We start from the raw sequence: 16,944 nt of genomic DNA on the forward strand, positions 1-16,944 counted from the left end.
AACCGTGGAAGGGTGGCGTCAAACGACCCCATCTGAGATAACCAAACTTTTAGTACGGTTTATACACGCTGTACTTTTCAATTCATGCTATCCATATGTTTATCCTTATTTTTCCAGCTCATAAAAACAGGCTACTCCTACAGTTATATAAAATGTGTAAATATTGGTAGGTATTGTAATTATTTATAAATATATCCGACATTTAATGAAAATAACTTGCCATGATACGCTTTTCACGGTAGCGCTATTGATATGCAAATATAGTTGTGTCCTCAAGAGGGCGCTTTATACGAATTTTCGGACTACGATCGAAGTCAATGTCGACGCGTCGTTTTGACGTACGTACCACTACCAGCAGGGACGTTTAAACGGTATCCAGTCAAAACGTCCCCGGGTCAAAACGTCCCCGGTTTCCATAAGTCAAAACGTCCCCGGGTCAAAACGTCCCCAGGTCAAAACGTCCTCGTCTTTCCATTTTCCTCGACCCAAACTATTTGTGTGTGAGTGTGTGAGTGTGTGAGTGTGTGTGTGTGTGTGTGTGTGTGTGTGTGTGTGAGTGTTACATTATATCCTTATTTCTTACTATTTCTTACATCACAATACAGTAATGTGACTGCGTACCCACCTCAGGTGCCCAAAATACGTTTATGCGGCTCCCATGGATCGGCTAACACAAGTGCTAATTAGCGACACAAATGAAGAGGGCGGTAAGGTTTGAAGTCACGCGTGGCGACGCTTCAAATACTTGAATGTTGCGATTGATCAATGTATTTAGCACATCATGCAAATATAGTTAATCGTGATGAACGAAAGTAGTATGCACTGGCAAGTCGGTGAAAACTAAATTGTATCTTTCACGGTAAATCACGAACAGAAAATGGTTCGGAATATGGGTATCGATACTTGACCGTGTTTTAGGGAAGGAACGGAAACTGTTACACAGTCAAGTCTCTTGGTTAAATTTTGGTCATACCCGAGGACGTTTTGACCCGGGGACGTTTTGACCCGGGGACGTTTTGGTCATACCCGGGGACGTCTTGACCCGGGGACGTTTTGACCCGGGGACGTTATGACTGGTAAGCGTTTAAACAGATAGACTCCCTGGTACCAGGGACTATTAAATATCAACTGTTTATACGTCCCTGTACGTACTAACGTAACAGTTAACTATAAAACAATCGCCAATAATATACAACACATCTAAAGAATGACATAATTCCAGAGCAAAACGTCATTGTAGGTTATATGTAAGCAATACAGTCTTATGACGGTTGCGTATGATCAATGCAGTCGTGGGGACTTGGGTTCAGGGACAATAATTATAAAATAATACTAAAATGAATTCGAATGGCACGAAACTCTTCAGGTATAAATGAACTAGCTAATGGTATACTTTTACTCATCAACATAAATCACAATTCCTACGAAGTAAGCGTTCAATACAGAAAAGTAAATATCATCGAATCCGTTCCCAAAGATTAATTAATATCGAGCTTACAAAAATTAAATATTACAATAAATCGTCCTAAGTTGATTTATGCAAATGAAATAATATTACAATAAATCGTCCTAAGTTGATTTATGCAAATGAAATAATATTACAATAAATAGTTCTAAATTGATTTATACAAATGAAATAATATATATTTCGTTTGAATTATACTATATACCGTTCGACTCGTTCACAGAAATAAGCTTATCTACAGTACTGTAGCGGTTTCGCTATGCCGCTCTCGGTAATACGCTACATACGCTACAGATCCCGCAGCAACATGTTATATTTAGACGAAATTATAAGTAAAAGTAGTTCAGAATTTCTAGTTTAATAAAAGTCACGACGCGAGAGAGAATAATTAACCGAACAATTCATGGACTACATACACAATATCACGTACTTCTAAAGTCACGCCCTTTACTTTACCTTCCTTCATTTCCCTTAGTTTGTTTCATTGTCACTTTATTTGGTGTGCATTTCGAAGCAAATTTCAAATCCAAGTTCACAATATCCACATTTCCTTAAAAAAGATACTGTCATAAATTATTGTGGCTGGACCAAGTTTAGAGTTACTTTTTCTGTACTTGCCAATTTTGTATTCTGCAATGTTGGAGAATACTTTCTTTCATGTTTTGAATTACCACACTTCTTTGGACTAACACAATGTGGAGATCCATTTAAAAGATATGCTGACATTACTAGGGGATGGGTCACACCTTTTCAACCTTCGATTGTAGTTGTTCGTGTTTGACCATTATAGCGCCCTCTTGTGACAAACATAAAGTTATAAAATCAAGTTCTATCTTGATTGTATTGACTTCAGACAGTTTACCATTACATTTGAATCCTCTATATAGATATATGTTCCGTATAATAGTTTTTGAGTTGGTTTTTAGGATAAAAATGGAGTCATTTGGAAATATTTCCCTTACAATAATCATAATATTTGTAGTACACCATCTTTGTACATTTTATAACGCTAGAAAGTCAAAAGGCAGAAAAAATATTCTGGCAAGGGATTGTTGAGTTTGCTCTGATATTGAAATGTTCAAGCAGATACCTATGTAAAATTTTCGTCAACACAAAGCAAGGGCAAATAATTTTTTTAGCTTCTTCATACATCACCAACACTGCTGTACAGCGCCATCAACGGCATTTAATTGTGCAACTTTATTGAAATGGACTTGTTGAGATCATAGAAATATGTTTGATCCACATTTTCTATACAGTCATTTAGGAAAAGTGTGTAACAATGTATCCAGTGTTTGATATGATAGAAATAATACCTATCTAACAGTGTGATGAGTTGATTCAGTTTATTTGTATATAGACTAATATAGTGTAGTTTTTTAAATCAGATCTTAAAATTGTCATTTCAATGAGTCTCATGAAAAGGAGTGTTCTATGCAGTCAACACTATTTTGACTAATTAAACAATTGGCTGGAAAGTGTATCAAATATTTTGACGTGTTGCCACCTCATACCTTACTGATAGAAATGTACTGACATGTGAACATCTAGAATCAGAGATTATTATACTAGAATAATTAAACCATAGACGCTGGATAGACCTCTCCCCAAAAGTCTATGGCTAAATTGAGATTTTATTCCTATGAAGTATTTCACCCAGGCAAAAAAAAAGAGTTTATAACCTCAGCCTGTGCTGCTGTCAGCAGTGAGTGGGGTAGGTAAAAGTCTACAATGAGAGATCTCACAATGTATGGTCTCAAATATCTTGTTTATTGCTGATCAAATAAAGTACACAACTACAGAATACAGGTAAACAAAATAAACACAGATACATCATTATTTTATATTTGACAAGCTGAATTGAAAGGATCAAAGACATTATTTCTGAATATGAAGAATTGTATTTTATTTCTGATATCTAAACACATACAATAGTACAATTGGCAAGAAAGAAACACTGGAATATATTATAATTATTAAGTCACGTCACTTCATAATGGGCCAAGCTTTTAGAGTTTGTCAGGATGTATTACCAAATGTAAACTGAAATGCCTTCCGTAAGGGTAAAACCTGAAAGAATTTTAACTATCATACATGATGTACCGTTTTAATTGGCAAATTGTAATTATTCCAAACTATATGACATTTGAAACTTGCATACTTATGATATTGCTAGTACTTACCGAAAAGTCACCAATTATGCAAATGAATCATTAATCATTAAAAGCTACATCAAGTTTTCTAGGAGACATGCACTTTGTTATCATCAATGTATTCCCCAAATTGTATCAAATTTGAAGTTTGCTTTCTGAAGATATTGCCCAATTGTATAGCCAAATTACCATACGTCATCAATAATGCAAATCAACACAGCTAAATTACCATAATTCATTAATTATGCAAATATGGAAAAATTACAATGTATTAATTATGCAAATTAATGTAGCCAAATTACCATAATTCATTAATAATGCACATCAATATAGCTAAATTACCATAATTCATTAATTATGCAAAGATGTGTAGCACTTTGCATTAGAATTGATGCAGATAATAACATAACCTTCCCTAATACGGCAAGTAAACCTGAAAAACACTCTGCCAGACAGTTTACACCAGACAGACACAGGAAGAGTAATTTTCTTTGATGAGGTATAGTAAAGTTCGTCAGGCAAGTGAACCATACTGAACCATGCAAGAGTACTTTATACTTTGAAAGACTTATAGCTTTAAATTAGATTGCAGTGGAAGTCTCATTTTCTTCTTTCTACCAAAATCTCTTTGAAGTACATGATTAAGACGTTTTGTCATGATATAAATTGAAGGCTTCATAAATCTTGTGTACTCACTTTGATAGTACTTTGGTTTTACAGCAGTGTACATGTACATGGTTAGCTCAAATAATTTGCCGTGCTACTCACTTATTCTGATTTCAATCTCTGACTTGCATTACAACAGGCCTCCTGTTAGTTCTCCCCATACAATGCACTGTATTCTGTACACACAGGGAGTTTCCACGCCTAAATCCAGGGAATGGTTTTGTCACATGACCGTATCCTGGATTTACCAGTGAAATCTAACTCTTTCCTTGATGGCATTTAGTCCTAATCACTCACAATTAAAGAGGTCAATATATCTTTCCATCATGTAATGATCAAAATATTATTGTAAATGTAATAAAGACAAAACAAAACATAAGCATCCTGAAACTGGAAAATCAACTACTGGTTGTACTTTAGTTTTCGTCTCTGTTACAACCTTTATTTTTTATACAAAATCATTCATTTGTTGTGTGACGGTGCACTTCTATGATCTGCAAAGAATCTTACATTTCTGACGAGAAAATACTCTCATGAACAATTTGAGATCACAATTCTGCCATTTTTACAGATTACAAAAAAAAATTCTGAACAAAATCTAACATTATATATAATTTCACTGGTACTTCTGGCGTAACAGTTATTTCTAGAAGATGGAAGATAACATGAATTGAAGTCAATGAGTTGAAGTCAATTCACGGGGACGAAGGAAAGGTGTGAAAGACAACAAATACTGTACAATTGGAAGCAATTTACACGGTTTGATTTTTAAGAATCCATTGGAATTAACAAATACATACATTTACTTACAAGTTACATATATATGAGTGCATCACAACCATACAAATAAATTGAAACTTTTCATCGTTTTCAGGAGGGCTGTTACAGAATACTAAATCTATAAATCTATTATTTCATCAACATGGACATTACAGCTTCCATTTTAATGAGTACTATGACTATAGTCTTTATTGAATTGCCGAGATGAATATGACACTGGGGAATTCAGTTAATGCTAGACGAAAGGAGAAAATCATCACATCACAAGTATGAGAAATTATTGCCTACTTTTCGCAGTGAATGTCTTAGAACACATGCAGTCACTGTTTTCATTCCCTAGATTAATCTTGATTTGTTCTTTTCCTTGAACCATGGCACGGTTCGTTCATCTGTTGTCATGGGAACCGACATCAGTTGTAATCCCAACACCTACATAGGAACAGCTAGCTATTCAGCTCTCAGACTTAAAACACTGAGATGCACAAGAGCATGTTTCCGACAATGCATGGTAGTATAGGTAAAGAGGATCACTGCAGTGACTACTTCCAAGACAAATATACTTCAATAGAAAGATACCCAGAACCACACCACAAACACTGTAGTATGCAGCACATTCAACAAATTGACATATTCTGAGATTGTATTTTAATAAGTTAGATTTTTCAAAACTTTGTGACAAGGTAACAATGGAAGAAATATCTATCTAACAAAGTACAAAAAAAATTAACAAAGACAGTTGAATAATGTTCAGTTGAAGAACATGTCAGGAACAATCTCAAATATCTCAACATGGATGGAAAGTATGTATGGTAATACTGTATGCATATATGTTTACTGGACGACAAACTGTTAAATTCTGACAAGTTTCTCTTGAATGTGATTCTAAAAATCTATTGGAGTGCATGTATTGGATAAATTGACACAGAAAAGAAACCTCAAATTCTCTTGCCAACTAAACTCAACCATCTAGGTTTGAAAATTTATTTGCCATATCTGATGTCCTAAAATGTGCATTTCTTGAACCTTGTAAGTTGTAGTGAGTCACTTGTACAGAGAAAGTAAATATTGTTACTTCATAGACAAATTAAACATTCTGACAAAAGTCACCTAATTTGATACGTATATGCAAATGAGCTCATTGATATGCAGATATATGTATACAAATTAAACATTCTGACAAAAGTCACCTACTTGTATCTGATATATTTCTGACTAAAATAAATATACAGACAATAGACCATGTCAGATTGTTTAACTTAAAGTCCACAATTAGCAGTATCTTGCTTCTCATCTCTCCCATTGGTTGGTCAGGTTTCTTAGGTGAGGTCACAGGTCACATCTTCCACAATAGTTCAAAGATAATAGTCATGATTACAGGTATCAGATTCTATACAAGCCTATTGGTTGAACCACTGTCATGTGATTTGGTATATCACTGTTGGTATATTGGGGTGCAATCGGGGTACTTCATATTCTATTGTGCCCTGAAACAAAGCAGAGAAGCAAACTGACACTTTAGTTTGGTTTCAAATCATATGATGCGTGTGTAATACTTTGATACTTATATGCAAATTAGCTCATTGATATGCAGATACATGTATACATGTACATGTAGGTGTTCTTTCATGACTAAACAGTAAATAGAAATACCTGATACTAACTATGCAATACTAGATAACATTTACAAAACGAAGCATAGCAATTAACCATAATTTATAGTTTCATCTCTGGCATAACGATAAACTATACTTTATAGCTATAATCTACAACACTCGTCACTCACACGGTCAGCATTCTGGAAGGATAATAATGTATGAAACGTGTTTTCAAAGCACACTTAGTAAAGCTGACCATTAACAATTTCAATAAGGGTGAAAGAGTCTAGGAACCATATGTTATCATCCAATCTGTTATTTCTATATGTTAATTCACTCATAGCAGTAGAAGGGAAACACAGTCTACGGTGATTGACCGAAAGATTAAAATTGATTACTATTATACTACTCCTGTATAGCAAATGAAATTTGTGTTTTGCTTGCAATTGCTTTTCAAAGAATCCTCATCAAATTGGGACTTCTGTTGCTACATGCTGTGCTACATTTTGTGTATTGAAAATGTTTTGTATGCGTGTCCATGTTGTATGATTAGTGAACGTGTCAAAACCAAATACAAGAACAATATATATACAGTGCCAGTGATAGAAGTCACAGTGTAATCTGAGGGAGAATTAATGCCTGCAAGATATACCACAGAAAGCACTCACTGGAGTCACATACAACTGATAGTTTACCAGCTGGATGCTGTTACCATGGCAACACATTAAAATTTAAATTGTGGGTATTTTGTGTATAGAGCACCCATATCTTGTGTTTCTGTTGGTGACCTTCATAATACTCCATATCAAAATGAACATAATACCTTCACTTTTATTTCCAATCTTTTTACCATGGGGTATACTGTGTTTTCTGTTTCCTCTGTACCATCTTTGTCTGTTTCCCAGGGTCTGTTTTTGACACCTGGGGTCCTAATGTATCATGCATTATCTATGCATGATGGATATGATATTAACATACACTGTACATGAACAACAAAAATGTAGAGACAAATCTGCATTGACCTTTCAAATACCTTTTTGCATATTGACAGAATATGACGAACAAGAATACTGAAATTCATTTTTAATAATTTTCAATGTTATAAACATTGTATTGTTTGCCTTCTTGTCAAATACAGTCTAAGGGGTTATCCCATCACAACCAGACACATGTTCAAAAATACAACTCCATTTTTTGTGACATTCTCTTTAAATGTGATTACTTTCTACCAACACTTGATATCAACTCTTACATAAGGATAATATTTAATATGTACATTCTTACCATCATTTTAAAAACCATAGACTTGTTTGTGTATTTGGGGTTTGTTACAGCACTTTATCATTGTTAGTTGAGTCAGTGGAAAACATATGCTCGCAAGAACGATTCTTACAAAATGCAAAATGAAGTTGTACCAAAAAAAAAAAGTTTAGTGCATCGTAGTTCAATGACCTCAATATAGGTTTGGGATCACTTGTTTATATTTCTATAATAACATCTGGACTAGTACTGTTTATTTTTAATATTCAATTCCACTCACTGATTAATACGTATATCATATATTATTCATATATGTCACTTTCAGTCTACTTCTAAAGAAACAATGACTTCACTGCTGTCCTGGTGTGAATGAAGATGATCAATGTGTGGTTAATTTCAAGACTTACATTTCCCTATTAATCGTGACGATGATTTGAGTTGTCTAGCAAGATCTGTACAGTATTATGACCCCCTCAGGCATTGCAATATTCACTTTACATTATTCAGTATTTTTACTATGCTTTAGTGAACCTTGGTAACATGGGGGGGGGGGGGGGCCACTTGGCACTTTTAAAACATTCATAGATTTACAGTCTGATTTAGATACCTTGTTCTGTAGTTTGGGAGGAAAGGGAGCCCAGCAAAAATCTGTTTGTGTGCTGGGCTTTGCATTGAGCAATTTCTTTTTTTTTTACTTTAAATAACAAACTGACATACACACAAACACATTTCTACAGAATTCAATTCAGGTTTGGAACAATACAATATGACAGGGCTATATTTGCAAACTGACTATCACATTAGTCTATGGAACTGCTAGTCAGTCAGTCCACAGTCTATTCCAGAGTCACCCAGGCCCAGTAATGCATAGAACCTGTGGGCTATGTGTGAGTAATCATCCCCTATAGTATTCATGTCAGGAATAAACCCAATGGCCTCAGTGCCCCCCCCCCCCCCCCCCCACTGCCTATATAAAAGAAAACAGTGTGTCATTCAAAGCATTACAAAACAATATTATCATCATTAACAAATTAATATAATATAAACTGGAGATGGAAAAAGAGAGACAGTTGTCTGAAGTTTATTCCCGTGGGAAATATAGAAATTGTACTAGGTCTATTAAAACTTTTGTGGTGATGCTACTTAGCATTGTGGGTAATGAAATTTTTCATTTGAAATATTGTGGATGAAAGTCGTAAACCTACATGAAGGACAGAGATGAAAAACTGACTCTAAATAAGTCATCTTGTTTGTAAATCCTATTAGTATAAAACCTAGCCTGTCTATGTTGCTGACCTGTAACTACGATAAAAGCTGGCCAGTGTACATTGCTGATCTGTAACTACGATAAAAGCTAGTCTGTCTATGTTGCTGATCTGTAACTACGATAAAAGCTAGCCTATGTTGCTGACCTGTAACTACGATAAAAGCTAGCCTGTCTATGTTGCTGACCTGTAACTACGATAAAAGCTGGCCAGTGTACATTGCTGATCTGTAATTACAATAAAAGCTAGTCTGTCTATGTTGCTGATCTGCAACTATGAAAGCTGTCACCTCCACACATCGTCGCCAACCACAGCCTGTTTTACGGCAACGTTCTTAACGAGCCTCCCACAGAAATATTATTTCGAAATGAAGTGGTAGAAATAATAATGTTGGAATCATAACCTGTACCTGCCCTTTTTTATACATCCAATCAGCACTGGTAACATAGCTGGTCCATGACTGTGAAAACTACCTGTTTAAGTGATACACACAATAGCTGGTACATGGCTGTGGGTAAATCTGGAATGTATTGAATATTGGTACAAAATGCAAACCCTGAACCACGACAAGTGGATATAGTCTTTCAAAAAAACTACACTGCTTTCATGTTGTGTAATTGCCAAAAACTGTCACTGTGGAAGTTATGGTTGATAAATAATATACGTATTACCTTGGTGATGTTAGCTCAGAGACTATCTGACTTGAAAATGTAATTCACCAAAACTTTCAAGCCAGTATGTTGAGTCAAATAGCAAGCTCACATGTGGTTCAGTCCCTGGACTTACTGACTATGTTAACCCAGAGAGTAGACTGTAAGAAACGCTGTGTCGTTCTGCCCTCACTGGTCAAGAGGGAGAGAGGTTGACCAATGTGTGAGGGTGCGTTGTCACACAGGGGCGTGTAATATTTCATAGATTGTTGTTTTCCAGGTCTACAGACTAAATATAACAACCTTTTGATTAATATATATTCCCACATGTAAAGGGAAGAGACGTAGTATAGAGATTGATACATTTATAGCAGCAAGATTCGTACGATATTTTCCTAAGAAAACGGCATTCTAAGCAATAAGAAAACAACAATCTATGAAATATTACACGCCCCTGTGCGTTGTCATGGTGTACCTTACAGACAACCCAGAGACTTGGCTATTTCACCACATACCATTCTGGCAAATGACATTGTCAAGTCAAATAGCCAAGTCCCTGGGCTATGCTGAAGTCAAAGAGAAAAGTTATGAATAAAGTTAAACAGCATTAATTAACTTCCCCTCACAGTTGAAAACTTGACATCCAACCTGGTAACGAAGTACCTTTTAAATAAATCTTCTATCACAGGAAATGAACGAATCAATATGCATTTTAACTCTTTCCAAGAGTCACGACTCTCCTTCACAATGTACACAAGTAAACTAAAAAAACATTACATTTCTTCACAAACACTTAAGACACTGACACTTTAAAGTATCCACTTTCATCATAACATGACACAGTGTAAAGCAAGTGTAAATGTTCAACATTTACTTTTTGACATTAAAACCTAACACTTGATATCCCTATTAGCTGCATTTACCACATTGCCTACATATTTACTGTGTACATAACCAGGGGTCTATGAAACACTAGCTGCATCTTCCTGTTAGGACATTTCGGGGTTTTTAATCAAAATATAGCTCCGTTATTCACACAGAACCGATACTTGTATTTGTGTTGCCTTGGTAACTTCAGGACACTATAAACAACCAATGTGTTCTATGAACAATATATAGTGCTAAAGGTGTTGTGCACAACTGATATAGAAATCCCAAGCTGTTATTTTATGGAGAAGGTTTTCAGGTGAAGGTATTCCTTTTAAACAGATCTGCCAAGTAGTTTCGAAGTTTGAGTTCTTTACCAAAATTCAGAAATAATATGCATATTAATGATTGTAATTTGTATAACTTGTTTCATCAACAACTCTTCATGTACACCCCCAGAAACATAATCACCAATCTTCAGAAAATTAGCCAGGTAGTATTTTGAAGCTTTCACTTTTTGACAAGAAATCACATTTTTTAGGCTTCATTTGCATATCAACAATCAGGTCATATTGTCTTCAATAATTCTTCATCTGGACACATCTGCGAACATTCTCATCAATTTTTCAGAAGATTTGGAGTTCAAAGTTTCAACCAAATAACACATTTTATAAGTTGTAAGTGCTATAGTGTAAACTGTCATCAGGCCATCATCACAATTGAAAATCCTAGCTGTATCACTCCAGCTCGTTTTACATGTCTCTTCTGAGATACATGATAACAACCTACTGTAGTACATCGCTGATGATGTCAACGATTCACTTCCAAGATTTTTTGACTGTGAGTAGAAATTTTCATTTGATAGTATGAACCATCAACATTCATTCTCGTTCTATTCACATGTTATACTTTACATTGTAAGAAAGTGGACAAATAAAATCACGCAATTTCTGTTCACTGCTGGAAGGACTGACTAATAAATCTAAAACTCGAGAATAAATATATGAATATTACATTGAAATTAAAATTTTTGAAAATCCATCATCTCTCAAAACATTAAAGGTAAAAAGTACTACCATGGTAAGGTCAAACCCTTTCCCATAGACTTCATAGACATAATGACAAAAAAAAGTAAGTCATTCAACCTCTCAACAACCAAACACTTTCCTGCAGACAATTTTTTACAAAAAATTGGGGTTTTTTCATAATTTTGGACAGATTTTGCTCTAATTTTACACTGGAATCAAAAAGATACACCAGGTTAAGATGTTGATACCAAAATTATGGTTTAAAAAAGATAACATTCACGAATATTATCATAAATATGAAATTTTACACTCTATAATACTGTGCAGTTATAGGAATGATGGACAAGCTAGAGAATGAGACTATAAACTTATGCCACTCTTGAACAATAAATTACAACTGCTAATTTAATATTTGTATTCATACATCTGTTCTCCTAACAATGCTGTCAGGCTAACCTAGTTTCCCTTGATAAAAATATCTACCCTTCCATATCTATATCAAGAATTCCTTTGATGAGGAAATCAATATGCATGTTTTTAATCATACCACGCATGAATGCAATTTTGTTGCAGGTAAACAATTTTTTTCATTATATCATGTGACTGTGAACTGTACATGTTGCAAATGAAAAGCAAGAAAATTCAATTGCTGACCCGTTTGATTGAAAACACAGTCTGATGAATAATCCAATTGGAAAGTAGTTAGTTGTCATCCTATTCGATAAGAGAAAGAAGACCTTGCAGCTTAATACTTCATTGTATGGTACTACTTGGTAGTATTGTTCCCCTGTTCCCATAAGAACCTTGGCTTTCTTTTCATTAAATTGAATTTCAATGACATATATCGTACTCTCAATTAGTGCTTGACACAACAAATACTCCACAGAGGTGTTAAGCATACTGGACTCTCTCTGAAGTTTTAATACACAGGTAAGTGTGGAGGGGGGAAAAGGGTAATCTTTTGTTGTGTTTTGTTTTCTTGTGTGTTGGGTACTATTAATACTACATTCAATAATTGGAAGTGGTATGGAATGTCAAGGAAGTTACACTGGTTGGATATTTATTAGTGTTTATGTACACTTATGTTGGGGTATTAGGGAGGACAATAAAATAAACAGACATGGTTGTTAAGGCATACATATCAAAGAACCTAAAGTAGTTGGTTTTTTTGTTGTTGTTTTTTTTGTTGTTTTTTTTTTCCCTGGGGGGGGGGGGGGGGGGGGGGGGTTGATTTTTTGTTTGTTTTTTTTGGGGGGGGTATTTCCTAGTGTTCACAGGACAATAAAAATAAACAAATGTAGTTGTTTAGGCTTGTGTGCATGGTGTGATGAAGGAGAGCTATTTACTAGATTTCACTTACACTATTATATTCAAGTCTGGGTACAAGAGCAATAAAAATAAACAAACTTGGTTGTTAAGGAGTGGTATGAGATTATGATTGGAGGTGGTGGGAGGGGGGAGGAGTTATTCCAAGTGTTCACTGACATAACTACATATTAAATTGATGTTGGGGACTTGGGGTACTACAGCAACAAAAATAAAACAAACTTGGTCATTATGGAGTGGGTGTTGAAGAACTTTATAACTTTTGCTGACCCAAGCAATTTTTAGTACAATTGATATTTGCATTAGAATTCTTCCTTTCTTTGACAAGTTCTTTGAACTGTTATTCAAACAGGTGTGTGGAATTGTTGAAAATGGTGAATGAAAACTGGATACCCATATTAGTCCCAACTTACTGCTTATTTTCAAAGCAGCAATGACACTATGACCCCAAGACAACAAAAAAGCCATTCATCTTTTCAGTAACACACTTTCCCACCAAAATTTCTTAGTTACATTTTCTGTAAAAAAAAAAAAAAAATTTACACAGCTCATCTTTCTTTTTGACAAGTATCATAGAAGTGGTCATCATCAACACATTACTATAAATTAAACTAGAAAAATAACACAAATAAAATCCTAAAAATAGACAGACTATATACTTGTGAAAGATCTATTTTAAGTGCTACTTCATACTGTACAGGCATTGCAACATGAATACTACAGAATCATTGGTATCAGTAATAGATGTACACAAATACATGTGCTAATATCAGTTCATAGATTACATCAACTATAGTCAATGGATGAAAAAAAAACAATATTACTACCACAAAAGTTGAAAAACAAAAGAAATAGTATAAAAATTATGACGTTACAACAAAAATGACAGATTTTAAAAAAAATTTAAAAATTTAAAAAGACTACATTTACATGTTCTGATGTCTTGATCCAGCATTATTGTAAGCCTAGTGTTAAACAAGATATTAACATAATATTACAAGCATTATTACAAAGTCGAAAGGCATTGTCATGGTACTTATATAGTTACCAGGTCTATTGTTGTCCCCTAACAACATAATAGTATAATAAACAATGTCAACAGCTTGCTTTCCATATGTAGCTTTGCCAAATTTATTTCTCTATCGTTCCATAAATCAACCCTTCATGTTCAAATACAATAGATACATGACATATGGACTGTACCACTCATTCATATTTCAGGGGTGTAAGGCTATGTATTGTGAGGGACCATGCTTGATGGGTATAACAACATCCCCATCTCTTGTGCGTTGACAGTGTGTCCTTTTTATCAAAATCAAAGGCACTCTCAACGCGGGAACTGTATCATTTGAAAGGGTTTTTTGTATACCAAGGGTGATTACTTTAAGGCGAATTTGGAACGGACCTTGTTAACTGGTTGTGTATTATAGCCAAGCTGTATTCATTACTACTATTCTTGTTCACTGGGTTGCGACACACATCACTGCTCTACCGGTGTGTTTTCCACGACTTGTTTTGGCTGGTAACATATACCCTCCTTCTAGATGTTACCACTGAAGCATTCACACTGAGTGACAGCCGGGGTACACCGAATACACTGTCAACATACCACAGATTAAAACTAAACTAGATACGTATTGTACAGTGACAGAAAGAAAGAGAGAGTGGAAGACAACTGTTTACATTTGATGTTAACATAAGACCAGGGTTGACCGGACTGCCATCATGTTTCACCACTCTCTACCTTCAGAGCCGTACCAGCGTAAAGGTAAGAATTACTGCACAACTAAATAATACTTCACTTGTCAATTCTACAGTATGAACGATGACATGTTGAAGACAAAGATGACCCTCAGTACATATCATATTACATCATTGTCTTGATGTGTGTCACCTACTCCCACTCTGTAGCAAGGTGGTTTTTGAGAGACCTCCACTATCAATATTGACTCTACTTATTATTGGCTCTGAGTTGCAAAGAATCTCTCTAAACATGAGCCCTTTCACTGTGTTACACTCACAGATCAAAGCATTTGCCATCTTCCCATTACCCATACAATTGACAGATTCGTACACAATCTGATTGCATTGCAATCACATAGTGACACCAGAAAAGAAATATTAATAACAGTTTCCATGACAACTTCATATCCATCTCTCCAAATATCAAACGGGTTATAATCATATTACTTTGCATTTCATGATTTGAGAACATGAACTATAAAAAGTACTACCTTTGCTATTTCCATACTCCAGAGGCGATATTCTATTTGTATACAATTTTGTGCACAAAATAAAAACATAAATACATCACATATTTGTCCCTGGTTAAGAACATTTGGCATTTGTCGACGTGATATTTTTATCTAACCTATATTCATCAAAACATTCATATTGGGTAATGGAGTCAATTTTTTACATTAAATTGCAGAGTATCCTCGGTTCTCGCAAAATGAGCCCTGTCAATCATTCACGGGTACGTGCTCATGAATTTATTTCTATGCAAACTGACACTTGATAGCCGTAGTAGTGGTATTAAAAATTGGGTATGCAAATAATTGCATGCTAGTCGGTAATCCTTGAAAGTGTAACCCCCTTTATAAAGTAGTGCAATAACATCTATGTGTGTGTGTGTGTGTTCGGAATTCTTGCCCTAGTTCTTAGACCGCAATGAATTCAAAACAAGAATTAATCCTTAGAAAGCCTTTTCCTACTAGTAGTAGAAATAGTAGTAACAGCGTCCTTGTGTAACATTTTTTTTTAGTAACATTTAACTGTTATATAACTAACAACCTGAAAGGATGGCTTTTCTTTCCAATGATTAAAAACTCACGCCACATTTTAATCACCACTTATTAAAATTGACTGACTCTTATCTGTGGTAGCAATATGGTTATTAATGAGCACAAAGACTAATTCGCTGGTTGTTATTAAAAGCACTAAAAATAAACAATGACCAAGTTCTACAGATGCTGGCAGACAATGATACAGAAAGTCAGCGAAAGGACAGCTTGAGATTTGTCCTCAGCCATGCATGCAATTTCAATAATCTATTGAGATTGGACTTTGCAGCATAAAGAGGCTTTTATAATAGTTCTCAAATTGGGTCAGTTTACTTTTGAAGATTGTCAAAATCGTATAATTGGAAAGGGGAAAACAGTTTGAATTATTCATTAAGAAACACAAGTGACAATGCAAAAGAAGAAACCTTCACACTCTGAGGCGATATTGCTTTGACATTTACAAATCATAATATTCACCAAGCAAAAATTAGACTAAGGTCAGCCCTTTATCAAAATTGCCGAAATAAATAGACAAAAAACAGCCATTTCTAGTTATGACACTTTATCACAGTACCAGTCTCTCTCATTTTTCATTTTCTCTTGTAACTTATAGCAACATGTTCATATATAAAGATCTCACCTTTTCTTGAAATATATGGATACAGGGAATGTTATGAAAAAAATTCCCAAGAGATGTATACTTGTCTTCTATCTTTTAAAAATGATAAAATTGGTAAATACTGCTTTTCCAAAAAATTTTGAAAATTTGTATAAAACTGTCTTTTCTCACTTTGTATATACCATCTTCCCCATGTTAGTAAAATAACAGACATACTCAAAACCTTCAAACAGACTACATTTTTTTACACTAAAACTTCAGAACAGACATATTTTTGTACACATATTCATTTATACTATGACATCTGCAAGCATCTCTCGCCAACATCTATGATGCAAGTGGTAAAACACTGACAGGGAAATACAAGAGAGAGACAAGCTTTCAGTGTAGCAATATCTGATAAAAAAATGGATGCATTATCACTTTTTAAACAAGGTATCTGATGGCAAACTGCAAATGGCTGGCTAATACCGAGTACAACCTGTGA

The 16,944-nt window shown here is 34.7% G+C and overlaps 2 protein-coding genes across 3 annotated transcripts in view; one reads left to right on the forward strand and one right to left on the reverse strand.

Moving 5' to 3' along the window:
• Positions 1 to 5,151: 5,151 nt before the first annotated feature.
• LOC144436938 (tumor suppressor candidate 2-like) overlaps positions 5,152 to 16,944 on the reverse strand; it is a 70,124-nt gene continuing 58,331 nt past the window's right edge. Inside the window, exon 3 of the mRNA XM_078125809.1 lies at positions 5,152 to 6,548. Coding sequence (XP_077981935.1) covers positions 6,480 to 6,548 — 69 coding nt within the window. The 3' untranslated portion in view covers positions 5,152 to 6,479. The remainder of the gene's footprint in view (positions 6,549 to 16,944) is intronic.
• LOC144436901 (uncharacterized) overlaps positions 14,528 to 16,944 on the forward strand; it is a 76,982-nt gene continuing 74,565 nt past the window's right edge. The window contains exons 1-2 of one of the 2 annotated variants that reach the window (XM_078125776.1): positions 14,528 to 14,823; positions 15,487 to 15,531. In XM_078125776.1, coding sequence (XP_077981902.1) covers positions 14,781 to 14,823; positions 15,487 to 15,531 — 88 coding nt within the window. In that variant the 5' untranslated portion in view covers positions 14,528 to 14,780. The remainder of the gene's footprint in view (positions 14,824 to 15,486; positions 15,532 to 16,944) is intronic. The other variant, XM_078125783.1, reaches the window with a different exon arrangement.

This window comes from Glandiceps talaboti, chromosome 1 (genome assembly GCF_964340395.1).
Source record: "Glandiceps talaboti chromosome 1, keGlaTala1.1, whole genome shotgun sequence".
Taxonomy (NCBI): domain Eukaryota; kingdom Metazoa; phylum Hemichordata; class Enteropneusta; family Spengelidae; genus Glandiceps; species Glandiceps talaboti.